Source organism: Acomys minous, assembly GCF_964271855.1.
Source record: "Acomys minous genome assembly, chromosome: 16".
NCBI lineage: Eukaryota > Metazoa > Chordata > Mammalia > Rodentia > Muridae > Acomys > Acomys minous.
Window position 1 is genome coordinate 78,478,592 of NC_140498.1, and position 21,700 is coordinate 78,500,291.

The 21,700-nt window shown below is 48.2% G+C and overlaps 2 protein-coding genes across 2 annotated transcripts in view; one reads left to right on the plus strand and one right to left on the minus strand.

The window, feature by feature from the left end:
• The window catches only part of GALNT17 (polypeptide N-acetylgalactosaminyltransferase 17), a 431,830-nt gene extending 415,593 nt beyond the window's left edge, over positions 1 to 16,237 (plus strand). Inside the window, exons 10-11 of the mRNA XM_084762556.1 lie at positions 13,293 to 13,460; positions 14,637 to 16,237. Of these exons, the coding sequence (XP_084618682.1) occupies positions 13,293 to 13,460; positions 14,637 to 14,765 (297 nt within the window). The 3' untranslated portion in view covers positions 14,766 to 16,237. The remainder of the gene's footprint in view (positions 1 to 13,292; positions 13,461 to 14,636) is intronic.
• The window catches only part of CALN1 (calneuron 1), a 516,312-nt gene that overhangs the window by 25,540 nt on the left and 469,072 nt on the right, over positions 1 to 21,700 (minus strand). The gene's annotated exons all lie outside the window — the stretch shown is intronic.

Sequence of the window (21,700 nt, forward strand, 5' to 3'; positions counted from 1 at the left end):
CATTGTGTGTGTGTGTATGTGTGTGTGTGTGTGTGTATGCATGCACATACACATGCACTAATAGACAGGGGGCCAGAGGACAACCTGCAGGAGTCATTCTCTCTTCCATGTGGATTCCAAGAATTGAACTCAAGTCCCAAACACCCTCACCAGCTGAGCCATCTTGCCAGGCCCTTAGGCATTTCTGAATCCACTTGCATTGACAATGGGAATCAACCGTGATCAGGGTCAGGTACATGACCAACCTCTCGGTGCGGATTACTCTCATGCTCCCTTCTCTGAGACACTGGCATTCCTTCTCTCAGCTCATCTGTCACCAGAATGGCACACGAGAATTCTTTTTTGTCCCCTAATTAAGTGTAATCTGATCTTGGACTCCCTCTCCAATGGCTTCGTCTTTGAAGAGATGCATTAGATAAACGCCTTGTCATTATGATGCATTGTGCCAATAAGGCACTCACACCCCCTGATGGAGTGACATCGCCCAGGAAGCTATTAGCTCTGGGAAGGCAAAAGCAGATGTGAACGGCAGCCAGGAGGCTGCTGCCTTCCAGATACCATCCTGTGAGTGCGGAGGGGCAGAGGCAGCCATGGAGAGGCTGGTGAAGGGGGCTCCCAAGGAAAGACGTCACTGCACGGAAAGTAGCCTTGTGATTCCGAGAATATGCCTTTACTGTTTGGTAGCAGTACATGTTCTTTTGCCTAGGACAATTCCTACTTTACGCTTGCTTCAGTTTTAAAGAAGCTTTATCTCATTTTAGTCACACACACACACACACACACACACACACACGTCTATGCATGTGAACGTGAATACTTTTGGAGGCCAGAAGAGGGCATCAGATCCCCTGCAGTTGTGAGTCACCTGACAGGGATGCTAGGAACCAAATTCAGGTCCTCAGGTCCTCTACAAGAGCAACCACTGAACCATATTACCAAGCCCTATTAGCTTTATTTTTAAAAATGCATAATGTTATCTCAGTTTTTAATATAATTTCATCGTGAAATGTTTTCAAATCAAATTTTGTCTTTGTACTCTGTGTGTGTGCACCTACGAGTACTCCAGCTATCTATCTCTCTGTCTGTCTCTATTATATATATATCATATATTTCATATATATGTCTATTATCTACCTATCTATCTATCTTATGTATCTATCTTATCTACCCAGCTACATTTCTATCTCTGTCTCTCACTATCTCTCTTATTTATGCAAGGATTGTGTGAGTTTGTATACATGTGCATATGTATAGGAAGTACAGTGGGCAGCCTTAGGTGGTCATATGTGTGGCCGCACGATGAGGCCAGACATCAACTTTAGGTGTTGTCTACCTTGTGTTTTGGGGGACTGGGGAACTTCCACGCCAAGTAGGCAGAACTGACTGCACAGTGAGCCCCAGGGATCCTCCTGTCTCTGCCTTCCCCAGCTCTGAGATTACAAGTGTGCACCACCATACCTGGATTGTGGATTCTGGGGGGATCAGCTCAGGTCTTCATGCTTGCAAAGCAAGAACTTTGCCAACAGAGCCATCTCCCCAGTCCCCAGACTTATCGCTTATAATATATAATTCGATGTCTTTGTTTTTAAAGTTGGGTCACTATGTTGCCCAGGCTGCCCTAGAACTCCTCAGATTGAATATTGGCTGCCTCTAGTTATTATAGTAGGAAACAGAAGCAACTCAGAGTTGGTCCATGGTTTCAGGCCCCGGAAGACATGGCAGTGGTGAGAGTGGCTTGCAGCTGGGCCACTGAGAGTGAGGTCGCTGCTTTGATCACAGCAGTGGGCAGGGGGTCTTGGGAATGGAACCCAGACCATCTGGCTTGGCAGCAAGTGCTCCCGCGTACTGAGCAATCTAGTCAGCCCTCTTGTGCAATATTTTATTTCTTAATATTTAAAAAAGAGTAAGTGTATTTTATGCCTATGAGTGCTCTGCCTGCATGCCAGAAGACTGCATCAGATCGCATTAGAGATGGTTGTGAGCTGCATGTGGGTGCTGGGAACTGAGCTAAAGACCTCTGGAAGAGCAGCCAGTGCTCTTAACCGCTGACCCCCACCACTCCAGCCCCCTTTATGGACTATGTTAAAAGTGACCGCCACCTACCTGGCTACACATAGCCATCAAGAGCTCTTCTGTGTGCACGGTGCCCATTCCTTGGATTGACGTCCATTACCTCAGGAGCTCTGGCTCCTAGGTCCAACTGCCTTCGAGCGCCTGTGAGCACCTTTCAGGGAGACCCCAGTGAAATGCAAGGTTATGCAGTTGGGGCTTACAGACGTAGTCTGGGCTTCGTGGGGCCCCATATTCTCTTCCTGTCATCTGCTTCACCATCCTTTCCCTACTTCCAATCGTCAGTCCCCCCTTTCCAGATACTCTGACAAGTGCCTCCCAGGGCCCCCATATGTGACTTCTTTGCCTAAATGATCATAAAGATGCATCCTTACACCTGATCATTTCTAACTAGGACTACAGGTTAGGGAACGGCCAATACTATTTCCTTCTTACCCAAACGGATGCATGAGCTCTACCCAGGAAGTCTTTTTTTTTTTTTTGGTTTTTCGAGACAGGGTTTCTCTGTGTGTAGCCTTGGCTGTCCTGGACTCACTTTGTAGACCAGGCTGGCCTCGAACTCACAGCGATCCACCTGCCTCTGCCTCCTGAGTGCTGGGATTATAGGTGTGCGCCACCGTGCCCAGCTTTACCCAGGAAGTCTTAATGACAGCCACACATTTTGTTACAGAGTTTCTGGTGCTATGATAAAACACCATGACCAAAAGCCACTTGGAGAGGAAAGGGTTTCATTCATCTTACAACCTGTCCATCATGCAAAATAGTCAGGTCACGGCAGGAACCTGGAAGCAAGAACTCATTCAGAGGCTATGGAAGAGGGCTGCTGACTAGTTTGCTCCCCTTGCATTGTTCCCCCTTGGATTGCTCAGTTTGTTTTCTTATAAACCCCAGGACCACCTGCCCAGGGGTGGCATCGCCCACAGAGGCCTGGTCTCCCCACATCAAACATCAGTGAAGAGGAGGCTGGAGAGATGGCTCAGTGGTTAAGAGCACCATCTGCTCTTCCAGAGGTCCTGAGTTCAATTCCCAGCAACCACATGGTGGCTCACAACCATCTATCATGAGATCTGGTTCCCTCTTCTGGTGTGCAGGTGTACATGCAGGTAGAACACTGTGTATGTAATAAAAAACACAAAAAACATCAGTCAAGAAAATGTTCTACAGACTTGCCTACATGCACATCCTATAGAGACGTTTTCTCCAATAGGAGTCCTTTTTCCCAGATGACTCTGCCTCGTATCAAGTTGACAGAAAAACTAGCATGCGTGCATGCGCGTGTGTGTGCACACACATGCGCACACACACACACACACACACCCTAGTATGCTGGCTACATATATGTGTATGTGCATATTTGTACATTATATATAAATATATATATGCATATTTTTCCAAGTAGAGACTGCAGTTAGAGGTTTGCATTTCTTTGGAAGTTAGCTCATCTTTCTGGAGAATTAGAAAATGACCTGGGGAGGTTCTGTGTTCATGACAAGCTGCAGTAAGGAACTCAGACACAACAATGAATGGAGCAGTGCCCGTACTTCACACACACACACAACACACACACACACACACACACACACACACACACACACACACACACACACACACACATACCTTTTCCAGAATGTTAAGTTTAGCCAAGTAAGAAAAGTCACTACTAGTCTTTTTGGTTGTTGCTGTAATTTGATTGGTTTTGTTTTGTTTGTTTGGGGTTTTTTTGTTGTTGTTGTTTGTTTTACTCTGTTTCAATTTGAGACAGAGTCTTGCAACAGAGCCTCAGATTTTGACCTCTAAAGTACTGCCATGTCCAGTAAGCCACAACCTCAACCCCCTCACTGGGAGGGTTCTACACAGGTACCCTAACCACTGAGCCACACCTTCAATCTTCAGTTTACTTTTTCTTTTGACATGAGGTCTCACTGGGTTGCCCAGGCTAGCCTTAAGACCACTCATTACGGCCTCAGCTTATCTTGCACTTGTTACCCTGCGTCACCAAGCCCATGCAGGTACAAGAAGACCTTTCAAAGACGTTGCTCATTTGAAATTGAAAGGTTCTGAGTTCATAGTAAACTGGGGGCAGGTCCTGAAAAGGTTAGTGCTGCTCATCTGAGCCAATGGATTCCCACAGAGGAGGCCAAAGGAAGAGGAACATGGCTGCCACCTGCATTCCCAGCACCCTGCACACAAAGACAAGAGATTCCCCCCCCCCCCCCCCAGGACAAAGGTGACCAGCTCAGCTAACCAAACCGGTGGGCTCTGGGTTGTTCAAGTCAGAGACCCTGCTTAATAAGTGAAGTGGAGAGTAACTGAAGAAGCCTCCCACCGTTAATCCCCGGCCTCTGCAAGCATGCACACACAGACGTGCCACCCTCCCCACCCCCCGCAAACACATATGCACACATGAAAAGTGAAAACTAGACACATCCAGTAGGAAGTAGACAGAGGGATAAAGTAGAGAGGAAGCTGGTAGGAGCAGAATAGAGTCAGACCCAGTACCCAGTCAGCCCACACACCCAGCCTACAGCGCCTCATGGGAGAGAATCCTTGCAGGAATTCTGCTGTCCCACAGGCCTGGTGAAATACCCGGGACATCAGCTCTTGGATAGGGGACTTTGGGACAGAGCAAGAAGCTCAGAGCATCCAAGTGTCGGGAGTGTTCTAGAGCTAGGAAACCACACTGACATCTATGAAGACAATATTAAATGAAAGTCTAATGAAACAGAAGCAAGGCTCTGGTTCACCAGTGGTATGCACCATTGTTTTTTATGTTAATTCCAGATATAAATGGTGGTTAATGTAGAAGGTTCCTGTCCGCTGCTAGCCTGTGGCTTCCTTTCCCTGGCTAGCTCCCTACATGCACAGAACAGCTTAGGAGAGGCTGGAGGGATATCTGAGCAGTAAAGGGAGTCCTTGCTGCTCTTGCAGGGGACCCAAGCTTAATTCCTAGCATCTATGTCAGGCAGCTCTGGGGGATCTAGCGCCCTCTTTTGGCCTCTGTGGGTACTGCATTCAGATGCACATAGCTAAAATGTAAGATATATCTTTAGTCTAAAAAAAAAAAACAGTGCAGGAGGAGGGAAAAACAATTTGTCTTCAGAATAGTCACAAGATCACAAGAAGCCTTTCTTAGGCACCTCAGTTGAGCACTAACTAAGCTAAGATATCAACCAAAGAAGCAGCAGGTTGGAATCAACAGAACACACCCACTGTCTCCTGAACAGAAGGCACACAAGCTTCATTCCTCACTGAGCCTGGCTTTCCATGCTGACCGTGCCTGATTTTAAAGTGGCGAGAGAGCCCCTTAATGATAAAGACTTTGTGAGCCATGTTTTTATCGGCAGCTTAATGGATTTTTCCAAAGCGTTCCAGAGGCATTTCGCAATTATTGTCAGGTTTTTGTTTATTTGGCTGTAACCTGAATATTTCAACTCTCCCTTAAGGCTGTTAAATCTGGGTTAATAGTTGTGAGTCTCTCTTAGATCATCTCAACTAGAAAATGCTTTTCCCCTCCAAATGAGAATTAATTGTATTTGATGGCAGAGGCTTTATTTTTCCTCATGCACTAGGGTTGTGGATAATAGTGCTCAGCTTCTTCTCCCAGGCCCAGCAGGCAAGTCTAGAGTGATCCTACCCCATTCAAAGGTATGTAGCCAGCATTGGCTCTTTGTAACACACTTTTCCTGATCCTCCTGGCTTTTAAAAAATGGGTAGGATAAGCCAGGCATATTGGTGCACATCTGTGATCCCAGTACTCAAGGAGGTAAAGGCAGGTGGATCTCTGTGAGTTTGAGGCCAGCCTGGTCTACAAAGCAAGTCCAGAACAGCCAAGCATACACAGAGAAACCCTGTCTTGAAAAACAAACAAGACAAAAATAAGGATAGGCTGCTGTTAGCCTAAAAACCACTAGGACTGGGGAGATGACTTGGTCAGTAAAGTGTTTGGCATACAAGGATAAAGACCTAATTTCAATCCCCAGAACACAGGCAAAAAAAAAAAAAAAAAAAAAAACAAAACAAAACAAAACCCAAACCCAGGTATGGTGGGGTTCATAGCTGTAATTTCATTGTCAAGGTCAAGACAAGGAGATCTCCAGGGCTCACCCGTCATTCAGCCTCACCTACTTAATGAGTTCCAGGAAAGCGAGGCTCCAGTCTCAAAAAGTGAGGTGGAGGCACCTGAGGAATGCCACCGCAGGTTGACCTCTGGCCACCACACACTCACATGAACATGTGCACCTACACACACGTGTGCACCCACACGTACACAAACACACAGAGATGATATCTGGTTATGTTTCGGCATCACATGGACAAAATAACTAGAAAAGAATGAGAGAGAGACAGAGACAGAGACAGACAGACAGACAGACAGACAGACAGAATGGGATACAGTGTCTGCAAAACGAAGAAAGGGAAATCAGTGGCCAGAGGAACTGAGAGAAGGTGAGTGAAGACAGATTTCGGTGACTTGGAAAAGGCCATCTAAACCAGATGGAAACAAAGCTCCCCGCCCCCAGGAGCAGGAGCAGGAGACTGAGGAACGATGACAGTGTGTACTGTAGTTATGGGCGAGGGGCTCTCCAACAGAGTCGTGAGTGTGGGCAGTGGGTACCTGGCCTTCAGAAAACAGTCTCTAAAAAAAAAAAAAAACAAAAAAACAAAAAACCATGTGGATCCTATAGTTCAGTGTGACCATGAAACCCCAGGTGGCGGACTTTGGCCAGGGAAGTGTCTGAATGACAGCTCCGCACAAAGGGTAAAGATTCTGACAGAGGTGCTTAAAAAAAAAAAAAAAATAGCAAGGGCCCCCAAGCTGGCTCAGCAGGTGAAGGGGGTGACAGCAAACCCGAAAACCTAAGTTAGCTCCCCAGAACCCACATAGTGGAAGGAGACAACTGATTCCCTCAAGGTGACCTCTGACCTTCTTCATGCCGCCCCAACACACAGTTAAATACAGTGTTAAAGAAAGAAAACAATACTATCTGCAAAAGCATCAAAAGGACAAAATCCTTGAGAATAAATGTAACCAAAGAAAGACCTACGAGACCTGTCCACTGAAAATGATAATGCGTCGTAGAAAGGCATTCCAGCCCGGGGACAGGGGGAAAGTTGGTGTGTAAGCAGTAGACCAAATACTCCTCAAGCAGGTGCTGAGGTACAATGCAATCCTGTCAGAATTCCACCTACCTTAAGTATATATATATATATATATCAGAATCTAAAAATGCAGTTCTAGAACTGATTTGAAAATGCAGGAGATATGGCATAGGTAAAAACAGCGTTGATTGTGAAGAATTAAGCTGAGAAGACAGGCTCAGTTCTAAAATTTGCCTGAGAGCTACAGTAATCCACTCTGTGGGAGCCAGGGAGGTTGTGAGGACACAGAGTTCTGACTCTCCCACCCACATGCCAGTTGAGCATGGCGACCCATCTGATCTGTAATTCCAGCCTCAGAAAGCAGAGACAAGGAGATGGTCCTTGAGGCAGGCAAGCTGGCACGTCTAGCCACATCTGGCTTTGCCTGACAGACCCTGCCTCGGCAACTAAGATGAAATGCAACCAAGAAAGATTCCTAGCACCAGGATCAATCCTCTACATGTGGGCAGATACCTGCAAGCACACCCCGTACATGCAAAGACATTCATACATGTGCATGTACCACATACATACAAACAAAGGCACAGAGAAAGAAAGAGAGAGGGGGAGACGGGGAAAGGGAGAGAGAGAGAGAGAGAGAGAGAGAATAATAGAAGAAAGGGACCCAGAGATCAGTGGACTAGCTCGGAAAGCCCCTAAATAAATCGTCACATCCAGAGCCAACTGATTTCTGACAAGGGTGACATGAGAGTCTTTTCAACAAATGATCCTGAGACAACTAGATACTCACATGAAAAAGAGTGGATTTGGACACTTCCCTTAGATCATCTAGAAAAAGAGCTCAAAATGGATCAAAGACCTAACTAAATATAAGAGCAAAAATGATGAAAGTCAGAGAAAACACAGGGAGGGATAAATGTTCCTGACCTTGGTGTTGGCGACGGTTTCTTAGACACATCAAAAGTGCCAACAAACAAAGAGGGGAAAAAAGGTTATTATCAAAATTAAAGACGCTTTGTGCTTCAAAGGACACTGCCAACACAGTGAAAAACTCACAGGATGGAGCCAAGTGTTCAGTGTTCGGTCACCATCTGAAAAAGCTCTAGTGTCCAGATGTGCAAAAATCATTTTTTGTTTTGCATCTCATGGAAGAAAGAGAAAGGGGGGAGGAGGGAGAGAGATGGATGGGAAAGGGAGGGAAGAGAAAGGAAGAAATGGAAAGGGAGGAGGGATGGAGGGATGGAGAGAGGGAGGGAGGCAGAAAGAGAAGATAGAAAGAAGAAAAAGAAATGCTTATAAGATAGCTCAGTGGATAAAGGCACTTGCTACCAAATATGGTTAAATGCGTTCAATCCCATGACCCACATGTGGTAGGAGAGAACCTACTCCTGCAAATCGGCCTTTGACTTCCATTCCCACACACATGCATGAATAACACACACACACACACAAAATCAAACAGCTCATTTGTAAAAAACAAAAACAAGGGGGTTGGAGAGATGGCTCAGCGGTTAAGAGCACTGTTTGCTCTTCCAGGGGACCTGGGTTCAATTCCCAGCACCCACATGGCCGCTCACAACTGTCTGTAATCCAAGATCTGACACCCTCACACTGATACATGCAGGCAAAGCATCAATACACATTAAAAAATAAATAAATTAAAATTTAAAAAACAAACAAAACCAAACAAAGGTCCTAAATGGGCATGTTTCCAAAGAAGGTATGAACAGCCAGTATGACTTTAAGCACCATTAACTATCAGAGAAATGCAAATCAAAGCCACAACGGCCATCTCTCGCCCTCTAGAATGGCTAAAACAAAAATCAAAGCAAGCAACCACCAGATTTGGCCACCAGAATGTGGGGAATTTGTACCCCCATTTTGTTAAGGAGAGTGTGAGATGGTGGGGCTGCTTTGGAAGACAATTTGACAGTGATTGAGAGAGTCACGTGCAGAGCTACCCTATGACTGCAAATGAGCAATTCTAACCATAGGTGTGTACCTGAGAAAACTGAACATCTGTGGCACGCGTGGCAGGCTCTACTCATCCCAGAGAAGGCTCTGACACCAGGTCCAAGAAACACTTGCACCCGAGTCTAGCTTAGTGAACCAGTGAGTCTTTGGGGGTTTGATGGACCTGTAGGTGAGTGGATAGATACTTGCAGGAGCAAAGATGATGCACACCCAGGTGCTTGCATAACGACTCATGAAATCTCCCTGCCCAGCTGGTCAGAGAGTCCTCTTTCTCCATCATCTGCTACTGTTCATATGAGCTTCCCCCCCACCCCCCAACTAAGGAATCTATTAAGTTTCAGGAACTTCCTGGGGTTTTCAGTTTTGTTTACGTCCTTGATCTTAAGGAACCTTTCATGAAAGGAAAGGGATGTTTTCAGTTTTGGGAGGAAATTGCCGCACAGCATGTACAACACACTTGACACAGCCTAGAATCACCTGAGAAAGGAGTCTCAATTGGGAGACTACCCATATCGCGTCGGCTTGTGGATGCGTCTGTGGGACACTGTTAATGGATGAAGAGGAGCCCCAGCTCACTGTGGGCAACACCATTCCCTGGGCAGATGGCCCTGGACTATATGAGAAAGCTAGGTGAGCCTGAACCTGTGTGTGGTTCGCAGCTCCCTTTCCTCCCTCGGGGCATCCGCTGCGCAGGATAGAGAAGAGCCGGACTGAGTGTATCCTTGGGATCGCCGTCCACCCGCTTTTTCCTTCTGGAGCATCCAGGCACTGGAGCGCGTATGTACTGGATGAAGGAGCCAAACCTAGCCAGCCAGGTGGATGGGTCCGCGGGCCCCAGTCCAGTGATAAATGCCTTAGAGAGAAAACCTTCTCAGAAGTCCTCTTCAAGTGCTGCAGCATTTTAGCTCGGAGCTCTCCCGGTGACACAGCACCTCTTGGACGTTATTTGGTGAAACAGTTTCAGCGTTTTATTTGGGGGTGAACAAGGGTTATATGAGTCTTTGGGGAGTGAGAAGAGATCCCACGGTGGGCTCATATTATTGGTTGGGGCTAGGATCCTGGCAATGCTTTATTTATATGGGGAGAAATTCCAGGTGCCAGGCTACTTGACTACTCCAAGAATTGCGGAAGTTGCCTCCATGGGGGTTGGGGGCTGGGCGGGTCACGACTACCTGCCCCAGGGCATGCTGGTACAGAACAGGGAGGGACCGATCCTGACTCCTAGTGATCTCAAGATCTGAATTTCCGGGGTTTGGACACATCTCCACCTTGCTGTAGCTCCATACTGGCTTCCCCAGTTGCACAGTCCGCGTGCCCCACAGCTGTGAGCAGTCCGGTGAGCAGCATCTTGCGTGGTTTCTGCTTCAAGTTCTTGCTTGTGTCCCTGGCTGACTTTTCTCGATGATGATGACCCGGAAGTGTAAGAGGACATAAACTCTGTCTTCCCCTAGGTTGCTCTTGGCTGTTTTGTTGTTGTTGTTTTTGTTTGTTTGTTCTTAATCACAGCAACAGAAAGGAAACTAGAACACAGCCCCTTTACCTGCCTGCTCTGGTGCCAACATGGCTTGGGCTGCTATCTGATTTTATAGCATGGAGGGTCTCAGGGTTTCCATGCCCTAGCAGACCTCTGAGGGGAACCTCTAACTCCAAGCAGCATTAAGCTCTGCTCTTTAAACATCTGGGTCACAGAGCTGCTCAGTTAATTAATGTTCTTAGCACCGCTCATTTGCCTGCTGCATAATAGATTGATTCATAATTTCAATAAGCAGCTGTGTATATCTTTCCCGGGAACATAAAGGCAGCCTGCTGTCATTCATCAATTTGCATTTGGGTGAATTGAAACACACTCTGGGGCAACGTTGTTTAGGGAGGGGAAGGGGCGGGCTTCTGGGTTTCTTTCCATTTTACCTCGAACAATTACTCTGATTTGGAACTAATTTGCGTGTGGAGCACACATTCACTGCGTCTCTCTCAAGGACACTTAATAAGCTCACTACCATTTGTTCAAGGGGAGCAGGAAGGTTCCCTTTTGGGAGATCAGAGCCAAGGGGTTCTCTGAGTAGCTTTCACCAAGAGACGAGAAGCCCTCTAGAAAAAAATCTTATCACCAGAGAAGTGTCACTCCTGCTCTGAGCAGTCGCCCTGTGGATCAGTCTCACTGCTGTGACAAAAAAACAAAAAACAAAATGCCTGTGACAACAAAACTCAAGGAAGGAAGGAAAGGCTTATTGGGGCTCACAGCCTGAGGTACAGTCACAGTGGTAGAATCATAATGGCAGGTGGTTATGTGGACTCAGGTGGTTACGTGGACTCACGTAGTTATGTGGACTCAGGTGGTTACGTGGACTCAGGTGGTTACGTGGACTCCGTAGTCAGGAAGCAACAAGAAATGAGAGCTGGTGTTCAGTCCAATCTCTTTTCCTTATTCAGTCCAGGATCTCAGCCTGAGAGTAGTGCCACCCACTTAGGGTGGGTCTTCTCATACCAGTTAAGTGCCAGAAAAACCCTCATGGACATGTCCAGAGGTTTGTATCCTGGGTGATTCAAGATCTTGCCAAGCTGGTGATGGATACTCATCATTGTGCTCTGCTGTGTTCTTGGCTGATTCCTAAGTAGAGCCTCCCAGGCTCCCCTGGAAGGTTCAATGATTTTACAGCCATCTACAGAGGCGCCTCTTCTTCTTAGCTGCTGGGCCGCGGGAGTCTGACATTTGGGTGTCTGATATGTGTCAGGGAGACAGCCAGAAGTCTTCATGCCTCAGTTTCCTTCCCTGTAGCCTGGGAGTCCAAACCCCTCCACACACGATCTTTTTCAGGGAACACTCCATGGCCAAACCACACTATGCACCCAGATCACAGAACTGTTTAGCTGACCCAGACACTTGTTAACCATAGTGAGTATTTTTGTTATGCAGCGCTTACTTACTATTACAAAGATGTTATTCCTCCTGTGATGGACTCTGTCTTAAGAAAGATGTCAAGCCACACTATCTCTGTATCAGTTAGCAAGTACTACCTAGCAGTGATAGAACCTATTATTGCAGGGTTGTGAAATCACATTATTTATTCCTTGAAGAGTACTTATAAGGTAAAGTATACCTTCAATGCATAAGTAAAATAACTAGTTGCCCAGACAGCTCTATTATCTGGACCAGTACTGTGGCTTGGATAAGCAGTGTCTCCTGAAAAGGATCATATGTTGAAGGCTTCGACCCCTAACTGATGAGAGATAACTTGATAATGAGGGATTGGATCTAATCTAATCTGACCAATCTAATCAATTGTTCGATCCACTGATGGAACCTCAGGGTCATGACATTGTGGGGAGGTAGTTTGAATTAGGAGGTGGCACCTCCCTGGAGGTCACTTGTGGTTGGGAGGTTGCTTTCCCAGTCTGCTCTCTCCTCCTTGGCTTTCCTGGCATCGTGAGGTGAGAGGCTTTTCCCTGCCCCATGCTGCCCTCCATAGTGTTCTGAATCACCAAGGAACATGCCACAAACCGCAGAGCCAAGTGCTCCTGGACCAAAATCCCTAAAACAATGAGCCAACCGAATCCCTTTTCCTTGAAGTATTGCGCTCGGTGTCTCCAAACTGATGACAAATGACTGGCCTGGCTAAGCTACAGAGAGAGTTTGAGGGCAGCTCAGAGAGATCCTCTGCCTTAAAGTTAAAAAATAAAGAGGGCTGACGATGTAGCTCAGTGGTGGAGTACTTGCCTAGCATGCATGAGGCCCTGATTTCAATCTCTAATGCCAGGAAGAAAGGAAAGAAAAACAGAAAGTAAGGAAAGAAGGGAGGGGGGAAGGAGGAAGAAAGGAAAAGATAGAGGAAAAGAGGGGAAGAAGAAAGGAACAGGAGGTAAGGGAAGTAGCAAGAAGGAAGAAGAAAAGAATGGAGGAATAAGGAAGAGGGGTTGGGAAGAGGGAAAAAGGAGTAAAGTAAGAAAGGAAGGAAGAAAGTTGTAATGTAGTGTATCTATGTACAGGGTTAGCTAGCCCCATGGTCCTTGTAAAGCAGGCTGTTGTATGTGATGGGTGTTCAGAGGCAACTGTGGAGATGACAGAAAGCTGAGGTAAAGCTGGGGACCTGAGCCATGACACCTCACGGTCTCACCCTTTCTTCCCTCTCACCACTCTTCCTCCTCTACAGCTCGCCCGCTATACCAAGGAAGGCTTCCTTCACTTGGGCGCTCTGGGGACCACCACTCTCCTCCCCGATACCCGCTGCCTGGTGGACAACTCCAAGAGTCGGTTGCCACAGCTCCTGGACTGTGACAAGGTCAAGAGCAGCTTGTACAAGCGCTGGAACTTCATCCAGGTGAGCCCTCTGGCGACAGGGCTGGGGGAGGAACGAGGGCAGGTGCTACTGGTCACAGGCAGAAGTATAGTTGGTGTCCTTAAGACTCCCCACACAGTGACACTGGGGAGCCAAGCCAGGTCTGCCAGGCCTAGGCCAAGGTCATGGACCCAATTCTAGGAGGACTAGAGGGAAGATTTATGTGGGAAGTAGTCTGCCTGATTCCATCAGTTAGGATATGACCATAAAGAGGATCCCTGGGCACTTCTAAGTACTCTCTACTAAGCCAGGATTGAGAAAGTCAGATTTCGAATACCCCTGGAAATTTCTCTCTGTATGTACACACTCCTTGTGTGTGCAGTTACACGTGTACATACTTGGGGAGGTCAGAAGTGAACCCTCAGGCACCAACTACTTTGTTTGCTATTAGTTTTTGTTTGTTTGTTTGTTTTAAGATTTCATTTTTATTTTCAATTATGTGTGTGTGCACATAAGTGCAGTGCTCACAGAGGCCACAAGGGGGTGTCAGATCCTCTGGAACTGAAGTTACAGATAGTGGGAGCCGCCCAATGGGTGGCTTGGGAACTGAGCTTATCCCCACTGTAAGACCAACAAGTGTTGTAAACAGCTGAGCCATGTCTCTAACCCCTTTAGCCTCTACCTTGGTGGATTTGTTGTGGTTGTTATCGTTGTTGTTTTATATTTGTTTCTGAGAGAGAGAGAGAGTTCTTCCTGGCTTGGAACTTGTCAAGTAGGCTAGGCTGGCCAGTCAGTGAGCTCCAGAGGTCCTCCTCCCTTGCCTGCCCAGCACTGGGATTACAAGGGCACATCACCATGATACACACACACACACACACACACACACACACACATCAGGTAAAATGTGTGAGAGTTACTTCTTCTCTTCCAGCATCTGGGTCCTAAAGATGGAATGCAGGTTGCCAGGCTTGACAAGTTATCTCACCATCGTGACCCCAGGAAACCCCTACCATACCATCTTGCCTCAGTCATCACCAATTCTCCCCAACCTGGTTAAGCCACTCAAACTGGGTTGCCTCCCTTTCCCCCCCCCTTCCCCCATGATCCCTTCCAAGTGGGAGCATGTTTCTGGGCTTTGTTTCCCCACAAGAATCCACAAATATAGAAGCTATAGTGAAGTCTCTCTGCCTGCCTCTCTCCTTGTTTCTTTCTTCCCAGAACGGAGCCATCATGAATAAGGGCACAGGGCGCTGCCTGGAGGTGGAGAACCGGGGCCTGGCCGGCATTGACCTCATCCTTCGAAGCTGTACGGGACAGAGGTGGACAATCAAGAATTCCATCAAGTAGATGGAAGGAAGGAGGGCGCCTGGAGCCCAGACCCAGGGCAGGGCCTGGCCATCCTCAGAACCAGCCACATGGTGGAGAGACAGAAGGCACCCAGAGGATGCTCAGTGACCTCCCAGGGCTCCTGCAGGGTGCCCGTGGATAAAGATCCCAAGTCCCCCTCAGGCATTCAGCCTGAATACTTCGAAGACCTCCCCTCACTATTGTCTGAGGACCAGGGGCTGCAGCTTCTGGGTACTAAGGGGCAAGGCTGTTCATATCTCTCCACTGTATCACTTCTCACCCCAGCATCAGCAGCTGGGTCTGGCAGGGTCTCTCTCTCTCTCTCTCTCTCTCTCTCTCTCTCTCTTCCCCAAACCCCCCTCCTCTCCTCCTCTCTCCCATCCTTTGTTGCAGCTGCTTTTGAAACTCATCCTGGCCCTCCAAGAAGTGGGGGACCCTGGAGGCTTTAGCCACAATCCTAGCTGCTCCCTCTTGGAGAAGGGGGAGGCAGTGAGACCGTCCCCCCCCCCCCCCACGACTCCATTTCTCCTTAGGACACTTTGGCCCAGATGCCTGTTTATATGCCAAGGCAGCAGCCACTCAGCCCTCCCCAGCAGGATGGCTTTGGGACAACACTTCTGGACTCCTCCGAATTCATCTTTGAGGCTCCCTAGTGCAGTGACCTGAAGTACTAATTATGGGCAGTATCAGTGCTTGAGCCTTTGTCTGGGAGGAACCTGAGGTCAGCTGAACATGCTGGGTGCTCCCAGTACCTGCCCAGTACAACTCTGCCTGCAAAAGACAAGGAGTCCTGGCTTCATGGCGCAACATGGGCCTTCCACAAGGGCCTTCCACACAGGACACAAAGGCCGAAAAGTCAGCCTAGGGAAGGGCGCAGGGCCCTCCCGTGACTGTGACCGGACACTTAGTGTTTCAGCTCATTTCACCCCACGCTCTGCTGGCTGGTGGGGGATAGAAGCGGCCGTTTTCCTCTCTTAAGAGTGACTGCTTCTTTCCAGTTGCCCTCTGGTTAGGGTGCACTTATAAATTAGAGTTAATATATGGATGTGTCTGCATGCACGGGAAAGCAAGAGTGAGCCTGCCTGGGCGATGTGCGTGGCTGGGTGTACGTTGGTATGCTTGAGCGCGTGAGTGTGCGAGAGCAGAAGTCCGCTGTGTGGTCTTGGGCTTGTGGCTTCACTGCTCACTGGGTGTGGACAAGGATGCCTGGTAGAATGAGGGGTGGCCCCATGTCCCTGGTTCACTGGCCCAGGGGACATAGCTAGGGTGCCCCTTTTTCTCTTTTCCCCCCACCCCCATCCACTACTACTATCCTTGGCCATCTCCTGCTCAAAGCCAAACCCTGTAGGTGCCTAGCGTGGGATCCGGCGTCTAATTTGGTGGTATCTTTATTGGTGATCATCCCTTCACCAACTGCCCCACCTGGCCCCCCCCCCTTGTGAAATAAATATGTTAGCAATCCCACAATGCAACCTTCAGCCTCATCTGCTTTTTTTTTTTTTTTTTTTTTTTTTTTTTGGTGTTTGCATTGTTCGCTTTTGCTGTTGTTACTTTGCAGTTGAAGATCAAATATAGCTCACCCACTCTACCCCTCAAACTACATATCCCCAACAAACAGGCTTGCTCCTTCCCATCCCCGGTGAGAGCGGGAGAATTTCTGAGATGCAGTGGAGGGTTTCTTTGGTTTAAAGGCAGTTGGAGGTTCATTTTTCTCTGAGACAAAGCCTCACTCTATAAAGACCAGGCATAAAAAAAATAATACTCTGGCCAAAAGCAGGTTAGGGGAGGGAAGGGCTTATCTGGCTCAGGATTCCAGTTTACAAATCTATCGTTTCCAGGAAGTCAAAGCAGGAATTTGAAGCAGCTGGTCACATTTCTGTCCTCAAAGTCAGAGAGAAATGAATGCACATGTGATTGCTGTGCTCAACTCAGTTGCTCTGCCCTTATATAGTTCGGGAACTCCTGCCTAGGGAATGGTGTTGCCCACAGTGGGTCGGGTCTTCCCAAATCAATACACTTTGTTAAGACCGTCCTCACAGACCTTCCCATGGTATAACCCAGCGTAGACAATTCCTACTGAGATTCTCTTTCCAGGTGATTCTCTTTGATTGTGTCAAGTTGACAATGAAAGCTAGCCATCGTCACCACCATCCCTGTCTGGATTCGGTCTTATTAAAGGTAAGTAAATAAACAAACAAGCAAATCCCCACAGGTTAGGGTTGAGGCAAAGCCTACCGACTCTTACACACAACATCTATCCAAACCAGGACAGAACTTAACATTTGACACTGGCTCACCCTGTCCCCCTGCTGCTGACCTCAGGTGAAGAAGGCCAAGTTGTTCAGAAAGCTTAGAGGCTGGTGCTGCTGCAGCCCACCTAGTTTCCCTGTGTTTATGGAAAACTTGAGTCCTACAAGATGCCTTGTTATGGAAATGGTGGGCTTCGTGTCTCTTTTGTAGGAAGAAACCATCTTAGTTAATGTCCCAACACACACATGTACAGGCATGCACACACACATGCACAGAGAGAGAGAGAGATGGACAGACAGACAATAGAATCAGACACAGAGACAGATGTGATATAGATGTGTGTGTGTGTGTGTGTATACACACACATAGATATTAGGTGTCATATTCCTTGTGTGCTCTTTAGAATCGGGCTATGACAGCATGCTCATGGAAAATGTTTATCTTTAGTTGTCACCCTAAGTACTAGAGTCTGAGAACTCTGGGCTCTTGGGGCAATGAAGATGGGGGTGGGGGTGTGAGGGTGCTGCATTTGGGCTCCTGTACAAAACCTCCTGAGGTTGCATCCATGTGGGGTGGAATGGCAAACGTCCTGGAACTTTAGTGCCACAAGGCAGCAGAGCAGGACGGCTGGCTTGCTGTGTGGTGGTGAGTCCCGGGTTTGGTCTCTTGCGGGGGAGGGGCTAACTCCCTATGTGTATTGGTACCCAGACTTTAAATCCGAGCACTGGTCTTTGGATCCAGGGTCCAGGAACTGGGATGGCCGTTCCTATAAGCACTACATGTCAGCGACTTCCTCCCAAAGCTTGGAGATCCCTAGAGAGACCTACCAAAGCATGGGGTCAGCAGCCAGGTCATCTCATGGCTCTACCTGGTGTCATAGGTTGAAAGTGGCTGGAAAGCAAGGAAGAAAAGAGAACTTGGAGAATCTTGGGAGAGGGGACAGAAGAGGAAGGCTGACTGCCGTGCTTTGAATGTGAAATGGTCCCTGTAGATTCATGTCTTTGAACACTTGGTCCCCAGGTAGCAGAAGGTTATGAGCCTTTGTGAGTGTGTGGGTGGGGGCTTGGGCGGAGCAGTTGAGATCTTGCTGGAGAATATGAGACACTGAGGATGGGCTTTGAGGGCCTTTGTTTTTCTTCGGGCGCATGTGTGCGTGCCCAGGCTTGTGCGTGAGTGTGCATATGCCACACGGAGTGTGTGGAGGTCAGAGGGCAACCTTAGGCATTGGTCCCTACCATCTACCATGTTTAAGGCAGTGCCTCTCGCTGTTCACCACCACAGATGCCAGCCTGAACTGCTGGGAACTCTCCTGCCTCAGCCTCCCATCTCACTGTAGTAGCACAGATTTACGTGGGGCTGGGGGGGATCTTGTGTGGCAAGTGCTTAAGCCACTTAGCTATCACTCCCCCCCACCCCACCCCCGCACGCTGAGATTCCTATGGTGCAAGACTTCTAGCTAATGTTCCACTTCCTGACTATGGATGTGACATGCCCAGGCAGCTCACGCCCCTGCAGCCACGCCCTTCCTCCCACGGTGGACTGTGTCCCTTCTCAACCCATGAGCTGACCTTTGTTTATAACCAGGTGTTTTTGTCACAGCAAGAAGTAAATTTGGTGACATGGAACCCTTGGGTCCCAGGTCCTTTGGGAATATGGGGATGCCCCGATGGTGCCATTTTGCACAGTAATGGCAGAGCAGCAAGCTCCAAGCATTCATCTCCAAGAAAGCTTGTGGTCTCTCACCAAAGATGGTACTTTGCACAGTTTGAGGAGTGCTTGTATGAGTTTCTCGCTGTCGCCATCACTTTGGCCTTGCGGGATGCTGTGGCAAAGGGTGCTGCGTTCTGTTAGTCCTTTTATTATTCCCACTTCCTCCTCACTCCGACCCCCTCCCACACGCTGTCTCTGGTCTTTACTTGCTCTTTCTCTCCATTTGTTCCTTTCATCTCACAAAGAGTGAGATTCCTGGTAAATGCCCAAGCTACCAAAGCCAGGGTCTTAGAATCTATGTGCTGTGTCTCAAGTGTCTTTGTTATGCCTCTGCTTAAATCTGAGGCCTAGAAAAGCAGCAGCAGCAGCAGGAAGCTGGGCATGGTGGTGCGTGTCTGTGATTCCCAGCACTCAGGAGGCTGAGCCAGGAGGTAAGCCATGAGTTTGAGGCCAGCTGTATTATTGTTGTTAGTACCAGGCCAGCTGGGAATGTGGAGTGAGACCCAGTCTCAAAAGCCATTGGGGGAAAGAGACAATGAAAGGAAGAAAAGAAGAAAGGGAGGGAGGGAGGGAGGGAGAAGGAAGAAGAGGGGAGTAGAGAGGGAAGGGGAAGGGAGGAGAAAAAAATGAAAAGAGAAGAGAGGAAGGAAGGGCAGGGGAGGAGAGGAAGGAAGTAGAAAAGGCAGATGAAGCAACACGGAACCCGGAAGTCATCTAAACCCATTTGTTCACCTGCCAAGTTTCCTGCTATGATTGAAAACCATTCCCATTTTACCAAGTGAGACCCAGGAAGGCCAGGCCACCCTGCTAGGACTGCGCAAGCATAGGATGTCCCCAGTTTGTAAGCCACACTCCTTCCCTGCACCATTCTTGGAATGCTCCCAAGGGCTAAACGACAGCTGGAGGGGGCGGGGCTGGCGGAGCCTGCGGAGGTAGCCAGGTGGTTCCTGAATTCTGGGCTAAGCTCGCAGCCGCCAGCCTCCTGTTCCCGCCTGAGCCTCAGATCACCAGCTCCCATTCCGTCTGCCTTTTCCTCTCCTGCAAGTCCTCAGCCGCAAACTCTACTTTTTCATCAATCACATAAACTTCTCTACATCTGAGTTAGGAGATTTTTCACTCTGTACAACCATTTCGGTGCCGTTTGACAAGTGTATTTAATCACTTCGCCTGTGGGGTGCTTTGCACAATTTCTTCTAGGAAGTAAAGCCAGGCAATGGTGGCGCGCATTTAATCCCAGCGCTTGGGAGGCAGAAGCAGGTGGATCACTGAGTTTGAGCATGGCCTGGTCTATAGAGTAAGATCCGGGAGAGCCAGGGCTACACAGAGAAGCCCTGTCTTGAAGAAGAAGAAGACCACACACACACACACACACACACACACACACACACACACACACACACACACACGGGGCGGGGGGGGGGGGGACCAGACAGATGGGTAATTTAACAAAATGTTTAAGGGGCTGGAGAGATGGCTCAGTGGTTAAAAGCATTTGCTGCTCTTGCACGTGGTCCAGTCTCGGTTCCAGCACCCATATGGCAGGTCACAAGCACCTGTAACTTTAACTCCAGGGAATCTGACGTCATCTTCAGCCTCTGTGGGCGCTGTGTGCACATGGTGTACAGACATGCCTGCAGGCATGACCTCATATACATAAAATAAAAACACTGTGTTTTTAATCTAAGTCTTAAAAAAATTCATGTGTGTGTGTATGCATTGGTGTGTGGGTAAATGCATATGAGTACAGCTTCCTGCAACAGCCAGAGGCATTAGGATTCCTGGAGCTGACACTGTTGGTGGCTGTGAGCCACCCAACTTGGGTGCTGGGTACTGAACTCAGGTCCTGCGCCAAAGCAGCAAGCTCCCTTAGCCCCTGAGACAATCCCTTTAGACTCTAATTTAAAAAAATAAATAAAAAATAACACCTGGGCATAATGGTGCATGCCTTTAAACCCAGAGTTCAGTCTGGTCTACAGAGTGAGTTCCGGCTTAGCCAAATGTACATAGTGAGACAGTGTCTCAACCAAAGCAAACAAAAAACACCAGGAGGCTGCCTGGGGTTTGCTGGCAGCCAGTCTGAGGAGCCCTGTCTCAAAAGGCATAGTGGACAGTACCTGAGATCTATACCATGGGTTAACCTCTGGGCTACACACACACACACACACACACACACACACATGTATATGTGCACATACACTCACCTGTACACATATCTACACACACATACACACATGTACACATGCGCGTGCGCACACACATGTATACATGCACATACAGTCACCTGTACACATATCTACACACACACACACACACACACACACACACACACACATAGAGATTCATATATACACAAAAGAATTGGCAGGAAGCAAGGGAGAAAGGAAGGAGGAAGGGTAAAAATCACACCAAAACTATTGAGAATTTGCCAGCTAGACAATAAATAGAGCTCACCATCTCTGTCCATTTAGCTCATGTTTGAAGGGCTGGAGAGATGGCTCAGTGGCTGAGAGCACACTGCCACTCTGCTAGAGTACATGAGTTCATTTCCCAGCAGCCACCGGTTCACAACTACCAGCCCCATGCGCTCTGAGCCCTCTTCTGGCCCACGGGGGGCACTGCACTCATGTGAACATAACCCCTGACACACAGCGTTGTGAAGACTGTCCAGCATGGTATATCTATCCCTGGTGGATGGAGGCCTCGAGGGTGAGCTTTGGGGGTGTGTAGCCCAGCCCTATCTGGCCACAGTTTTTGTTCTTTCTGATCTACCATGGGAGGCAGCTCCACTGTCTCCTTCTGTCACTGTGAGTTCCACCGTGTCTCCCATAGCATGGTAGATTGAAGCCATGAGCCAAAATATAGCCTTGTCCCTTTAACTTGCTCTGTGGTGTATTTTGTCACAATTGAGAGAAATAAAGGAATGCTTCAATCATCAGCTTGTCTTTTTCAAGCTGGTACCTGTATCTGGGAAGGAG